We start from the raw sequence: 17,163 nt of genomic DNA, 5'->3' as shown, positions 1-17,163 counted from the left end.
CTACATATGGCAATAAAATTATCTGTATCTACAGTCCCAAGTTCTGCCACCTTCTTGAGGGCCGGCCAGAGAACGCTTTTTAACCCGAGTCTTTCACGAACCAGTTGGCGAGGCCTGACATTTGAACGAAGGTGATTTGGGCAAGAATTTTCAATGAGTGCAGAGTGCTGGCTATAACTCGTCAACTCTTCACCAAAGACACCTGGGGATCTTCAGCATCCATTGATAGATGCTAGTGGACGGGAGACGCAGGTAAACGTCTGTCTGAGGAATGACACTTTGTGATACAACACCCTGTCTGCGGAGCACCAGTCCTAGACTTCATAGTCGGCTCGAGAATCAAACCCAGACTAAACACCTCGAGGTTCAAACCCAGACTAAACAACTCGAGGTTAAGTCCGCTACCTTTGCACCATCCTGCTGGACGCCTTTTCCCACTATTTACACATTGACAGCGTACATTTTGGCCATTTCAGCCAAGAGTATATTAAAGTTATTCTTGATTATATGGTCAACCGAAAGCAGGTGAAAAAGAGTGAAACATTGGAGCATTGGATTTACAAATTCTGGAGGGTTAATTAAACAGGAATTGGAAGCAAAATAAACAACTTAATATTCAAGGGATGTTCGTTTTGTCAAGAATCAAAAGAAGCAATTCAAGTGTTGATTAAATTAATAAAAGCAATTTTCGGCCCAAATTGGGTGATGGATTATTCGCCAAAACATTTCTGAATCAAACAAAATTGCTTTCCTGTCGATCATGTTTTTGCTATACGGTGAAAGGAATGGAAATAACATTGTACCATATGTGGCAAGAACTAAGTGGGGCCTCCATTAATCGATAAGTAGAGAAACAAAGGCCTTTCAAAAAACTAAAAATTATGGCATATTCCTTTAAAGTAGAGTTACAAGTAGAGAACAGGAAGGGTACAGCCTGTTGTCTAACTCTAATTTCAAGAACCAACAAAAATCACTTCTATATTTGTCCACATGAATAACTGTCTAATAGCAGCTTTGAGCGAAAAGCAGGTACATGCAAAATGAATGACGAATACTTCAATCCTCACAGCACAGCCATCATATTTACCCTGATGTATTCCTCTTGTTACCGGCTTACAAGAAAAATGATACATGTCTCCTTCAATAATTCCTCATAAATTGTCCTCTCTCGTTTGTGGCACGTGGCTGCATCATTGCTGAGTGCACTGCTATAAAGCTGATGCAGTGCCCCCTGTAGGTTTGAGCAGGAAATAGGAAAAATATCCCTGTGGGGGACTGACGGTTATTTGGCCAAGGTTTCTGAGAAGATTTTTATATAATTACCTGAATTTGAGGCGAAACCCCCCTTTTCAGCCTCTTATAGGGGCGGATCCGGATGGGGAGCACAACACCATGAAACCTTAATGTTCTGATGTATCGTACCAAATTTGGTCCATATTGGTCATGTAGTTTGTGAGGGAAATGTGTTTTAGTGAATATGAGAGATTATGGAAGGCAGCCCGTAACCCCATTTCCAGGGGAGATACGGCAATGGGGAGCACAACTTACGGTGAGGGCATAGTCGTGATGCCGCATGGCTAGTTTGGTCTGGATATGGTTGTTGGTTCCAAAGAAGATTTTTGAATGAAATACATGAAATTGAATGAAATTTGTGGCAAAACCCCCTTTTAACTCCATCAAATGGCGGATCCGGATGGGGAGCACAATCCACATGAGACCATACTCTTCTGATGCATTGTACCAAGATGGCCGTATCACTCAGGTAGTTGTGGAAAAGAAGATCCCAAGTAGGGATTCGAAGGTTAGTGAAAATGAGGCATTTGGGGAGGGGTCCATGCCCCCATTTCTGGGGAAGATACGACAATGAAGAGCACAACTTCAGGTAAAGGCATGGCTCGATGCCTCGTGGCGAGTTTGGTCTGGATCTGTCTGGCGGTTTTCTGAGATGAAGCTTTTGAATGAAATACCAATATTTGGGGCAAAACACCATTATACTCTCTTTAAAGGGGGCACATCCGGATGGGGAGCACAACCCCATGAGACTGTGCTGCCCTGATGCATGGTACCAAATTTGGTCTATATCGGTCTGGTAATTTGTGAAGAGATGTTTTAGTCAAATGTTGATGGATGTACGTACGGACAGACAGACAGACACCAGGACCCACTCTATGACACCATGACGGATAAATAACCTAAAATATTGTTCAGGGTGCCGGCAATAACTCATTTACTCCGCAAAAGACACCATGGGACACACAACATCCACGACTAATGCTAGCAGACAGGATACCAGGCTTAACGTCCATCCGAGGGATAGCACACTTTCTGGTGCAAGATCCTGTCAGCAAAGCACCAATGCAACAGTTCATAGTCGAGTTGGGAATCGAAACCAGACCAGACAGCTCAAAGGCAAGTGTGCCATCAGGGATCACTACACTGCCCTATAATCAGGAGATAGGTTAAGTAACTATCCCGCAAACGTGTTGCATACAGGCCATCTCAGACCTTCAGAGAGGCCCGGGCCACTTCCACAGCTTTGGAGGCCGATGGCCATCATTGATAAATAGCTCCGAGTAGTCTGACGATCATCTCGATTGAGGTTATATTTCAGACATCTGTTGATTTGGGGGAACTTCCACACCCTCCCCATCCCCCCCATCTCCCCCACCAAGCCCTGCCCGTGGTAGTCCCCTGATCCACTGGGAGACCCCTTATCTGAGTCGAGTTGAATGGCTGTATCGGGATTGAGAGTACTTGGTTGGTAAATAAAGGACGAGTAAGGATCCTTTGGGGATCAGGGGACTACTATGATCGGGGGATCATAACTTTGGGGGGCAACCTCCCTTCCCCCTCCCCTGCCCCACCCCCCCCCCCCAATACGGGAGCCCCCATGATTCAAAATCAAAAAATTTAAGCCTGAGCAATTGTGTGGGCTACTGTCTTGTATTAATGTGTCAAGTTTCAGAACAATCAGCCAGGTGATAAGGGAGGAGGAGCAAAAATAGTAAAAAGTTAACGGATCGACGGACTGACCAATGGACGGATGGACGGACAGACAGACATCCAGACATCATGATCCATTTTATAAGTTCATCACTTCAAGAATCGAGATGAGATGACCTAAACATAGGGGCACTACCCCTGGCACTCACCTTGTAGAATAAACAGTATACTGCACTGACTAAAGGTATTTTGAATGCCAATTTCAATGGTTACTATAAGACAGGGCAGCATGTAGAATCATACTAACATAATCATAAGACTTTAAACAAACAAACAAAAAATACCTATTTTGGGGGGGGGGCAACCCTCTCCCCCAAACCCCCCCCCCCTCCACCTCCCCAATCCCACCCCATGTACCTCCTCAGACCGCAATTTTTCTAATGCCTTGAACAAACATTGGTACATCACGGGTGATGAAGGTTGTGATAAAGTTTCATCGAAATCATATGTGTAGTTTCAGAGGAAAAAGCAAATATCTATTTGGGGGGTCAAACCTGGATCCACTTTGACCTTGGAGACCCCTTAGACCCCGATTTTTTTTAATGCCGTGAACAAACTTTAGTCACAATACAACAAATATAATTTGTGCCAAATTTGGTCGCAATCCCATCAGCGGTTTTGGAGAAGAAGTTTCCAGTGTTTACGGACTGACGGACAGACGACTTCGTTGCAGGTGAGCTCAAAAGTAATAATGACCATAATTAGCTCAAAAAAAGAGTGAAATATAATTTGACAATTTTTACTTTTATTTAACAAATGTTCTTTCCTGCTAAAATTTGCATCTATAAGCTGAGAGTATGTGTCACATTTTGGTCCAGAAGAGAGGAACATAAGAACAAGCGACATTATCTATCTATAATTCCAGTAATCTCTGTGTGTGTGTGTGTGTGTGTGTCTGTCTGTGTGTTTGTTTGTCTGTGACCGCTGTTTCTCGACAACCACGGGTCCGATATACTTGAAACTTGCCAGGTATATTGCTGGGGACCCGAGGATGTGCCTTTTCAAGGTTTCATATTAATCGGACAATTACTTACCGAGCGATGTCCAAAAAACGATTCAACCAATCAGAGAGCAGCGAACTAGCGCGTGTGCCGAACGTGGCGGACACACTCTGCCTCGGATGGCACATTTGAGAGCGTATTCATTTATTTCACGTTTGCAAACTATGTTGGCGCTATGTTGGCGTTAAACGATGTTTTAAAACTAATAAAAACGAATTTGCGATTCATTCGCTTTCCTGCGCGTTTGTGTACGCGATGGCGATTTCTTTACCAAACTCCGGAAGCCGTTCGCTTTGGACCGAACCATTTCATGTAAATAGAGGGGGGGGTTCTGTGGTCGTTGCGAATGGACCAAACCATTCATGTAAATAGAGGGGGGGGATTGTCACTGTACTCGCAAGCCGTTCGCCGTTCGCTTTGGCGTTGCGAATGGACCAAACCATTTCATGTAAATAGAGGGGGGGGATATAATTTTAGATAGATATATAGTACGGGCATATATATAGTACGGGCATGCCCTAGTGTAACAAATGTCAAAAAAATGAACAAGCAATCAAAATTTAAGGGCCAAGCCAAATGGCCATCCTGGCCCAACCTCTGATTGGCCCTGACAGCATATGTCGAACAAGAAACACAAGGCCGACTTCCATGAGAAAATAAGCTTTTGATAGCAAAACGATGGCCTACCATTTCAATCTATCATGGAGGGAATGCTTTTTGAAGCTTCTTACATAAGTGCGAGTAGGTCCTTGAGAATATTTTTTTTGGACTGGTCAGACAAGCATGGTCAAATTAAAGTTTCAGAGAAGGGGTGAGAGATGAGAGAATGGGATGGTGTGGAAGGAGGAAGGGAGGAAAGGAAAAAAGGAGGTATTCCTATTTGAATGAGGAAATGGGAGCGAAGGTGAATCACATGCATGTGACGCGTGAGGATGAGGGGGAGAAGGAAGGTCAAAAGTCCTATCATTTTATGCTTAAGTAAAATTGAACATAAAACTCTATTGGAATCCATTTGCCTTTCGAGGAAGTGTTGACGAAATGTTGACGTACAACCATAACATGAGGGCAATCTTAACAGGCCTACCACTAACTGCGGAGGACTGCTTAATGAGATTGGAATTGGAAATAAATTGGAAATAAAGGAATGGGAATTGGAAATTGGAATTGGAAATATTGGAAATAAAGGAATTGGAAATATTGGAAATAAATAATTTCCAAATATTGGAAATTCCCATTGGAATTGGAAATAAAGAAAGGCATTTTTGGAATCCACAAATAATAGACCGCGACTCCAAGAAAGAGATTTTAAACCTCGGTAAGCAAAACATGAAGGTTATCACAAAAATCCATCAATAAACGTCACCAGGCACACTTTAGGCTGAAGTGACATTCCGCTTCTGATAACAACCTCTTTGAGTTTCCCTGAGTCATTCCCAGTCCTCAAATTGCCCGTTGTTGACACGATTCTAGTGTCGGGCCTTCTAATTGCAAGGAACATTAACCTGGCGCCAACGGAAACCAGGGCAGCGATTCTTTCCGAGCATTTGAGTCTGGCACGGATGGAAAGCGATTATTTTATTAACCGACATCGCTTCCTGTTTCCTCGACACAATCCTCCGAAATCCCTCTTAAACGCCGTAGATTTAGGGTTTTAATAATTTCAGGAATAAGCTCACACCACGCCAAGTCATCGCATGCCAGGGCAGACAAAATAATCCGCCTAGGCCAATTTAATTAAGGATTGCCCTGTGCAGTTGGAAATCTGCCAATCCACGACCACAACATCTTTATTGCAGCAGATGGTTGCGGAACAACGATGATCATTCATATCATCCTGGCTTGACAACCCTCCATCAAACAAGGTGATCTCTCTAGAAATTCCATCTGGCATCGTCATGTTCCTTGGAGTTAATCTCCAACTGTAGCGGGAAAGAACTTAATTGTGACCATTAACGGTACATTGGCTCGAAAGGGGGTGAAGGTGGTTGTGGTGAAAGTGCTGCCCATATAGGAAGCCTGAATATAATTACAACACCTTGTGCTGGGGGTTATTACATTTGCACATGGACCGACGGTGTTATTCACAACAAAAGGTCCTCAACAACCTCAACTTCAAAATCATTGGAATCTCCTGCGATGAAGCTAACTCCGAGGGCCTTTCACTCACTCACCGCAGGCAGGTTGGTGGTCTTTCTGTCTTCTACCGACTCCTCTCCGGCCTTGCCCCCCCCACCCCCCCAGCTCTCTCTGTGCTCTGTCCTCCAAATATTCCTACAGGTCGCACAAGATCTGCCTGCAACCCTCTTATGGTTAAACTGCCAAAATCTCGGCTCTCTGCTCACATTCACTCCTTCATTCCTCTTTACTCCTGCCTCTGGAACAAACTCCCTCACTCCCTTCAATCCCACTCCTCCCTCCAGGTCTTTAAAACAGCTGTTCACCACCATCTCTTATCTTCCCCCATCCAAAACCTTGATCTTTTCTACCCCCGCTAATTCACCCCAGATACACTTTTTTTTTGAAATTCCAACTTCTTTCCTGGAAGTCCTTGCAGTGTTCATATGTTTTATACCTCTCCCATCTCCCCCCAAGCCCTCCCCCTCCCACATTTCTCCCGATGTCCCTGCTCTCAAATGTTGTGTTTGTGTCCTTCCCCCTCTCTCCCCATCTTGTCTACCGCTCCCCTTATTATATGTTTTATGTGTCGGTTTGACTTTTTGTGTGATTAATGTTAGCTCTTTCACGAGCCTCGATCTTGTATACAAAAAAAACCAAAAAAACAAAACGGTGGATTGTCAAAAGGGTTGTTATGTTCCGAATATAACCCATCTGGGGGGCATCAAAGCACCCACAACTATGGTGGTGAACATTTCCATAGCTGAGAATTTACCTTGGACAGGTCACTAGCTCATCACAAGGTAGGAATCAGCCCTCCACCAGGGCACGATTTTAACATTTAGCCAGCGCATCACCACACAATGGCCTACTCATTGTGAAAGGCATTGTGATATATGGGATGCCAACAAGCAAATGCCAGTCAATAGGACAGCCAGCTTAATATTGCATCCAAAGGACAGTGCATAGATCAATGCCTGAGGACTTGAGGACGGAATATCAAGCCGGCTATCTCGTGGGAATCACAGACCACAGGAAACGCGTAACAGTAGGACGTTCAAAAAGTTATACGAACGAGATACTCACAATGGTCCAAGACAAGGATTGTTTTAATTAATATATAAGTATATATAAATAGTAATAAAATAGATAAATGTATTGTTTCTTACACGTTTTTTTACACTTATTTGGTGTGTCTGAGAATATTGCACCTCATTCACACAACCTTTTGAATGTGATATATCTTTACGTAGCATTGCTCATGCTAATGAGATTGATACTATTCCACAATTAAATTATCAGAACAATATGTTATAACCACAAAGATTGAGCTATGTGTCAATTTAAATAAAACAATAACAATGTATGGGTTTTTAACTTTTAGTAACACGAGCCCCTTTTTGTGTGCAAAGGTGCGTTTATTACAAGGCGATGCAGTCGATGTGCCTGATTTTCTCATTTTCGGGCGCTCCTCTTTGCTGGCTCATGGTTGACCTCAGGAAGATAGAGGTTCCCCTTTTATCGGCGAGGGGGGAAAAGGCCGGGGAATGTGCCTCCCATGACCAACACAGCTGTAAAAACTCACTGGCTTGGCATGTGATCACCATTCACAGCTCATGGCGTGTCCTTTCCAGCACAAACAGTGAGCCCACCCCACGAGAAGAGATAGATAAATAGATCGAAATATAGAACGGATAGATAGATGGATATTCAATATGTCTTGATGAAGCTTTTAAGATAGAAATAAAATAAAGACATATGGCAACTCACTCTTACCATATGGGGGCTGTTCAAAAGGTTCTCAGAATGAGATACTCAGATTATTCACTGAAACGCCAATGATTTCCATTCTCTTTTTCAGTATGAGACTATATATTTTTTGTTCTTTTTGTTTTTGTTATAAGAGTTTATAAGTTTTTGAAAATAATATGAATGAATATACAGAATGTACGAGTTTATATCGGTATAAACATTATATATGTAAAGTATATAATGTTTATATAAGTATATCTATGTGCATATAGAAAATCAAATCATATATCAAGAAAATATCTTTATATATCAAGAAAATCATATATCAAGAAAATATCTTTAATCTTTATATATCAAAAAGATCATATATCAAGAAAATATCTTTATATATCAAGATAATATCTTTTTCTATCAAGAAATATCATATATCAAGATATCTTTATATATCAAGAAATATCATATATCAAGATATCTTTTTCTATCAAGAAAAAATATATATCAATAAAATATATCAAGAATTTATATATCGAGAAAATCATATATCAAGATAATATCTTTATATATCAAGCTAATATCTTTTTCTATCAAGAAATAACATATCATATATCAAGATAATATCTTTATATATCAAGAAATATCATATATCAAGATATCTTTATATATCAAGAAAAAATATATATCAATAAAATATATCAATAATTTATATATCGAGAAAATCATATATCAAGATATCTTTATATATCAAGAAATATCATATATCAAGATATCTTTATATATCAAGAAAATATATATATCAAGAAAATATATCAAGAATTTATATATCGAGAAAATCATATATCAAGATATCTTTATATATCAAGAAATATCATATATCAAGATATCTTTATATATCGAGAAAATCATGTATCAAGATAATATCTTTATATATCAAGAAAATATATAAATATCAAGAAAATATATCAAGAATTTATATATCGAGAAAATCATATATCAAGATATCTTTATATATCAAGAAATATCATATATCAAGATATCTTTATATATCGAGAAAATCATATATCAAGAAAATATATATATCAAGAAAATATATCAAGAATTTATATATCGAGAAAATCATATATCAAGATAATATCTTTATATATCAAGAAATATCATATATCAAGATATCTTTATATATCGAGAAAATCATATATCAAGATAATATCTTTATATATCAAGAAATATCATAGATCAAGATATCTTTATATATCGAGAAAATCATATATCAAGATAATATCTTTATATATCAAGAAATATCATATATCAAGATATCTTTATATATCGAGAAAATCATATATCAAGATAATATCTTTATATATCAAGAAATATCAAATATCAAGATATCTTTATATATCGAGAAAATCATATATCAAGATAATATCTTTATATATCAAGAAATATCATATATCAAGATATCTTTATATATCGAGAAAATCATATATCAAGATAATATCTTTATATATCAAGAAATATCATATATCAAGATAATATCTTCATATATCAAGAAATATCATATATCAAGATATCTTTATATATCGAGAAAATCATATATCAAGATAATATCTTCATATATCAAGAAATATCATATATCAAGATATCTTTATATATCGAGAAAATCATATATCAAGATAATATCTTTATATATCAAGAAATATCATATATCAAGATATCTTTATATATCGAGAAAATCATAGATCAAGATAATATCTTTATATATCAAGAAATATCATATATCAAGATATCTTTATATATCGAGAAAATCATAGATCAAGATAATATCTTTATATATCAAGAAATATCATATATCAAGATATCTTTATATATCGAGAAAATCATATATCAAGATAATATCTTTATATATCAAGAAATATCATATATCAAGATATCTTTATATATCGAGAAAATCATATATCAAGATAATATCTTTATATATCAAGAAATATCAAATATCAAGATATCTTTATATATCGAGAAAATCATAGATCAAGATAATATCTTTATATATCAAGAAATATCATATATCAAGATATCTTTATATATCGAGAAAATCATAGATCAAGATAATATCTTTATATATCAAGAAATATCAAATATCAAGATATCTTTATATATCGAGAAAATCATATATCAAGATAATATCTTTATATATCAAGAAATATCATATATATAAATATACAAGAATGTTTTTGTTTGTTTGTTTGTTTGTCTGCACGAGCTAGTCTCCTGAACGGTGAAACATAGGAGGAAACCTCTGAAACAAAAATTGTCGGGACGTGCCCCGGGAAGGTTATAGGCTAGGTGGGGAGGCCGGTTGAGGTCGCCTCGGCCGGGCCCATTTCGCAATAAATCTTGTTCTTCTTTCAAAATTATCTTGAAGTACAACTCATGCACTTAATAGGAATATCTGACTGATTGCAACACATGCTTTCAAAATTCTCTCTCGTGGGGCCCGACAGAAGAAAGAACAAGGAATCGTTGAGCACTAACTGATACTGGGGTCGCGACAGACTTATGTACAGAAGATTAAATTCATTCAAAAAGAACCCGGGCAACGCCAGGTGCATTCAGCTAGTACATATAATATATATATATATCAAGAAAATCATAAATCAAGAAAATATGTTTCCTCCTCCTCCTTATAATCAGTCTATCCCCCACATAGCAAGAGATGAGGTTTTGGAATCAAGCGTGTGTGTGTGTGTGTATGTGTGTGTGTATGTGTATGTGTATGTGTATGTGTATGTGTATGTGTATGTGTGTGTGTGTGTGTGTGTGTGTGTGTGTGTGTGTGTGTGTGTGTGTGTGTGTGTGTGTGTCCAATATATAGCTTTTTTACCATTTCAGCTTTTATCATCAAATTTTCAACAAACCTTTCTTACGAGAATATGGAGAATAATAATAATAGATAATTGGGTCAAAATGTGAAAGGGCAAAGTCAAACTTAACTATAAATAGTCCTCATTACCCCGGCATCACCTTGCTGCGCTGCTCGAGACGGCTGGTTTTTATCGCTTCTGTGTTTATTTATTGACCATTTGAGCTTTTGTCATCAAACCTTCAACAAAGCATTATGAGAATACAAGTGAAAGTACCCATTCCCAGTAATGGAAAAAGTTTAAGTCAATATATCAATTTAAATTATTTCATGGACTTTAAAAAGGTTAATTGTGTTGCACTCTTGGTTTCACTCAGAGCCAAAGCACCGAGATATTTACACCGCCTACCATGAAATGGTGGTGCAACCTCAGTCGGTGGAGCTTGGATTTGTCTAAAAAGAGAGCAAAATATAGCTATTTCAACTTGTCAAAATATACCAAGTAGTGTAGAATATCTTACCTTGTCAAAAAATTTTTGGCATCAACATTATTCATGCCTTTTCTCCCGTCATTTCAAAAGTGTATGTTGAGCTTTTCAAACACAAAGCAGGAAGCGGCCACCGTAAACAGGAGACAGAACAACACACAGACAGACACCACAGTTCGCAATATACGGGGCATCCCATAAGTCGATAATCCTTTTTTGCCGAGCTGTAGATCACGGAATATTTGATGAAAACACATGTTTCTGGTGTCAAAATGTAGCTTAACGATCATAATAAAGATGGCGCTGCTAACACTATGCATTTAGCCCTTAAAAAAAAAAGGAATAAAACAATTGAAGATGCGTGCATCAGCCGATTTCCCAAGCGGAAGAGAAACGTACATGGAACGAAAATTAGCTGATGCATGCATCATGCATTTTCATCACATATTCTGCGATCTACAGCCTGAAAAGGGGGGGTGGGGGAGGGGGAGGAGTTATTGACTTATGTGACATCCTGTACAATAGATGGAAAACACTAATTAAGAAAAATTTACGTTTTCGTTACCGGAGGCATTATGTTTTCAGATTGTGCGTCCGTCCGCACGGGCTCAACCTCGTTTTTCTCAGCAACCATGTGTCCGATTGAGACGAATCTTACAGGGTAGAAATGACACCCATGCAGAATGTTTTTATGATAATTGTGATGTCATAGGTCACGTGGTATGGCAGCCATCTTGGATTAAACGCAAATAATTAAAAAATTATTTCTCGGAAACCGCTGAATGGAAACATTTTAAACTCGGCACATTGCCAAGTACTCCCAATGGGGAACAAAGGTATGATAATGATGACTTCAGAGGTGAAGTGGTATATCAGCCAAAAATGTTTTAATCGAATTCCTTATCCTAAAAATCTGAAATTGCATGCACATGATCTATGACCCATTTGTATTGAAATATTCAATTTATGACATCATAGGTCACGTGGTTTGGCAGCCATATTGGATTGATGGAAAATATTAAATAATTATATCTCTGTAACCGCTCACCCTATAGATGCAAAATTTTACAAATATCATCTAACAGCACTGTTGCATATAGTTTGAAAATGATGATGTCATAGGTCACATGGTTTGGCAGCCATCCTGGATAGAAAAACTAACCTTATTCGATCAACACGAAACTTCACAAACATGATCCCCTACCCACACATATGCAGAGTGTACATTTTTTAAAGGTCTTATGTCATGTGATATGGCAGAAATATTAGCTTGAAAGCCGATATTTAAAAAAAATCCCTTCTCTGAAACCGCTTCACCGATCGATGTGAAACCTGTCATGTCTGGTAAAAATGTGATACTTGAGAACAGCGGAAGGGATTAAAATCAAACTTGTTTATTTTTAGGAGAGTGAACGAGGGCATCTACCCGTTGTGGGACTAGGCGGAGGCATATTGGCAAGTCGCATTGTTCTAGTTTTCTTTTCTTTTTTAGCTGTTGTTTTTGTCAAATTTAGTTTGAGTACAAAGTGGATGCTGAGATGGGCTTTGCATTTTGGAATGCTTTCGCAATGCATTTTTTATATGGTGGGTAAAAGATGTTTGTATTAGGAAATTATTAGCCTGGTGTTGGCTTAGCGGTTAGGGTGCCGGCTTGGGATCCCAGGATCCTGGGTTCGAATCCCGGTTGATCGCTGAATTAACGCCAGAGGGGTTGACTCAGCCTGTCATCCTTCCGAGATCGGCAAATTGAGTACCAGCTTGCTGGGATGAATGATCACGGTGTGTACCCGGATTCAGAATAGGTACACCGTATCCCTGCGCATCGTGAGAGCGTGACCAAGGGTTGGCGTCAGGAAAGGCATCTGGCCATAAAAACATTACCTCAAACAGGGAACCATGATTGTCATGGGGCCCGCAAGGCTAACCCCTGCTCTAGCGGGGAAAATGGCCTTAAAACGATCATTCATTCATTCATTCATTCATTAGGAAAACGCAACTTGCACACCCTGCAAATAAAGAGCATCTGTGTTAGAAAACCATAATGAAGAATTTTGTGGTAAAAAGTATTAATTTCCTTATGCTATGATATTTTATTGATACCTATTATACGGTTTTGTGAAATATAGAGATTTTAATAAAGATAGAGATAGAAAAAACCAACAGATGGGTGTAATTGAGGGAAATACATATATGAAGGAAATAGAAGGATCATATAACAGATGAATTTGCTGCATGGACAGACTCAGGTCAGATATTTCGAGGCAGATGAAGGAAGTGAGGGACATAACAGGGGAAAGTGGGGGATAAAGGTAGAAATCGAGGCAGGGAGGGTAGATACATTGAGAATGCAAATGGATACGAGAACTACGTCATTGACATCTCCAAACAATGATGATAAAAATAAGGTTTGATGAAAACTTAATGCCTCTCGAATATAAATGCAAAGAAAAAATAAATAAATAGAAGACATCTGGATTTGTATTCCATAGTTATTAAGCTCCGGACAGAAGGAAAGTCTCTTCCAAAAGATAGACTACAATTTATGTCGGATCCACTTAGGGGAAGACATTTTCCAGAGGACGTTAAGGCTGTACCTATAGATGGTGGCTCCAATGTGTGACGTCAAATATATCAGTGCTAACCTGGCTATGAGGATCGAGCATAGGGAAGGGAACGGCTCCGATGAAGGGCTCACGTGCGAAATGCCAACTGCACCTCGCTTCCCGTGGAGGTCGACAGTCGTATCGGCTTATGATTGATAAAACCCATTGTTTAACTTGTCCTCTGATTCACACCATCGGATTAGTATTCCATCAGACAATCGGACACCAGACCATAGTATTCCAACGAAATGACCACCTTGCCGGACGATGTTTATTCCTGGTTTGGAACCGCTACAGCAGTCCCAATCCTCCAACGGGAGATGAAGGATCAGTGTGGAAACTTCAAGGTAAAATGTTTCGCTCACAGTAACGACCATCTTTACCTCAGTCGTAGAAGGTGGACAGAGCTTGTGTTTTCTCCGCTGTCTGTCTGTCTGTCTGTCTGTGAGCAGGATATGTCAAAAGGTTATGGACGGATTCAGACGAAACTTGGTGGACTGGTTGGGTGTGTGAAGAGGACAAATTGGTAAAATTTTGGTGGAGATCCGGATCCGATACGAGAATTTAAATAACAATTAAACAAGTGATTCTTCACCGTCGAGTGATGGGGACAAAAATGATCAAATAAATCACCATATCTCAAAAAGTTTTGGACGAGTTATGACAAAACTTGGCGGATGAGTTGGTTCGGTGACGAGAACAAGCCGATTAGACTTTGGTTTAGGTCCGAATCCAGATCCGGCCTATTTCTGGATACAAAAGTTAAAATCGTTCACCTGGCGGAGGTATGCTGTCTACCGAGTGTCCCTCTAGTTACTCCCGCCAGGGAGTAATGCATTCGATCGTGTCCGTGTGGGTGTGTATACAGTGTGTGTGTGTGTGTGTGTGTGTGTGTTCGTGTGTTTGTGAACAAGATATCTGGAAAAGTTCTGAGCGGATTTGGATGAAAGTTGGTGGGATGATTGCCCTTGGGATAAGGAAGAATTGATTAGTTTTTGGTGAAGCTCGGGATATTATTCCGGATCCAGGAATTTTTTGAAGGATTGTTTACCATTGGAAGATAGGGCTCATTTTTTTCACATTATCTTGTATATATTCTATATTTAACATTGTGATATGAAAATAGTTTTCATATTTGTTGTAAATGTAGTTTAAACTCGTGATTATGCGTTCGAGCGGTGTATTTCTTTAGCAGCGTCGTCGTCAAGGTTTTTTTTTCTTTTCTTTTTTTAAATAAAGACATATTCTGTCATTTTAAAACCCCCAAAGGGTGTATTAGGTTTCCCCGTTTCATAAAATGTATCCGTTGATACGTATAATTCTTTTAAAGTTTTTTTTTTTTTTTTTTTTTTTTTACCTCAGAAGAGATATCAACATTTACCTCAGCGAATGTCATTCGCGGTGTCAGTATTTGATGAACTTATAAAGACTTAGGTGAGTTATAAGTGTGACAAGCATGTGCACGGGATTCTTCCCAGAAGAATGAGTGGTCGCATTAGCTTTCACGACTTAAAATGAGCGAGTTTTGTTTTGACGTTTGGGCCAGTTTTACATGTTGTATCCCTAAGGAATGAAACGAACGTTTTCCTGGCTTACAATTTTATTTGAAGTCACACATGCCTCAAAATACACTCATTCATATAGAATTGAACGCTGAATCCGAAAATGTAAGTGAAATTGCCTTGATTTTTTAACATTATCTTCTATATATTCTAAATATATATCTGTGCAGTGTCTGTCTTGTGTTGTCACTGAACTACTCCCTCAAAGTTTTGTGAAATCGTACTATTCCAACTTGACCCACGGCGGGAGTATGCGCTCTACTGAGTGGCGTTCTAGTTTGAAGATGTAATTGCCGCCAGACGTCCTTGTTGGGAAAGGGCGCGAATTTTGGGAAATCCTCGGTCACGTGCCAAAGCTATGGAGCGCTCCTTGAGCCATTTTGCAGACTCTCGTGTTCGAGATCCCTTATCTTATCGTGAAACTTGGAGCTGCAAGTGAAAAGTTTACAAATGCGAGGGAGCACACACAGTAACAGGGCGTTTGGAAGTGACGCAATAGTTGGTCTTTTCCTGTGTGCCTTGGAAAGGGAATGGAAATGTGAAAACAATGAGCGACGACCTGCGACGGTCAACGCGCTAATACGTCACGTGACTCGCCGTGGATGGAAACAAAAACAACACAAAACGAGAAAAACAGAACAGAAAATAACAGGAAAAAGCCCAAAACGACGTGCGCGTGCGAGGCTCGAGGACCGACGACGTGCTGCGTCATCGCGACGTCTCCCTCGCTCGGACGGGTTCGAACCCGCAAATATCCCCGAGAGAGACCCACGCACCAAGGCACGGAACGGAAACGTGCTGGAAGCGGCAGACGTGCGTGCGCCGCACGACGTGCGAGGGCACGCGCGAACACGCAACGGTACGTAAAACGTACGTAACGGTCCCGCGCGCAATTGAGATGTTGGGATCGCGTCGTCCTGCCTGGGGATGCATTTCCAAGGATTCTTTCATCTTTCTGTGTCGCTTACCCTGGGAGCGAGCGAGGCCGGCGAGGAGGAGGCAAACGCTGGCGGCGATCATTGCGAGCTGCACGGCCATGTCGACGGCCGGGTCAGCATGGTGTTCCGAGACCAGGCTGCCCGGCTGCTGTGGGGCCGCGCCGAGCGCGCCCTTCGGGAGAGGATGCGGATCGGCCGGCGGAAGGCTGGGGGCCGGGGGATATGGGTGGAGACGGAGGAGTCGGGGGAGGGCTCCGGGTGGAGGAAGCTCGGGTTGTGAGGCCGAGGGGCCGTGTGTAATGAGGGGTCCGTGGAGATGCTGCCGAGCGCCGCGCCGGATAAACAAGGCGCCTTTTAAATATGCTTCAGGGAGGGGGCGCGATAACGGTCTCCGCCCCCCAACCCCCACCGAGAAGTCTCATCCAAATGGGTCTCCCTTTCTCGGGCCCCCCACGGCTCGGCACGCTCCGTTTCCCTGCGCTCAGAAGCACTCCGTATGCACTCGGTGCGGGAGCGCAGTCGTGATGTAAATAACACGCGGAGAGCGGCCTCTTCGCTACTAGGTTCGCGCTCGTACCGGGGTATCTGAGCAGGTCCTACAGCGGGAACAAACACCGATGGGACAACATCGGGGAATCTGAGCAGGTCCTACAGCGGGTACAAACACCGATGGGACAACACCGGGTATGTGAGCAGGTCCTATACAGCGGGCACAAACACCGATGGGACAACACCGGATATGTGAGCAGGTCCTACAGCGGGCACAAACACCGATAGGACAACACCGGGGAATCTGAGCAGGTCCTACAGCGGGAACAAACACCGATGGGACAACACCGGGGAATCT

At 40.5% G+C, this 17,163-nt stretch overlaps 1 protein-coding gene across 1 annotated transcript in view; it reads right to left on the bottom strand.

The window, feature by feature from the left end:
• Positions 1-16,537, bottom strand: part of RECK (reversion inducing cysteine rich protein with kazal motifs) — a 226,512-nt gene extending 209,975 nt beyond the window's left edge. The window contains exon 1 of the mRNA XM_068121103.2: positions 16,347-16,537. Within this exon, the coding sequence (XP_067977204.2) occupies positions 16,347-16,416 (70 nt within the window). The 5' untranslated portion in view covers positions 16,417-16,537. The remainder of the gene's footprint in view (positions 1-16,346) is intronic.
• Between the last annotated feature and the right edge of the window lie 626 nt (positions 16,538-17,163).

Source organism: Myxine glutinosa, chromosome 6, assembly GCF_964187855.1.
Source record: "Myxine glutinosa chromosome 6, kmMyxGlut1.1, whole genome shotgun sequence".
NCBI classification, from domain to species: domain Eukaryota; kingdom Metazoa; phylum Chordata; class Myxini; order Myxiniformes; family Myxinidae; genus Myxine; species Myxine glutinosa.
This window is presented reverse-complemented; position numbering and strand designations above follow the sequence as displayed.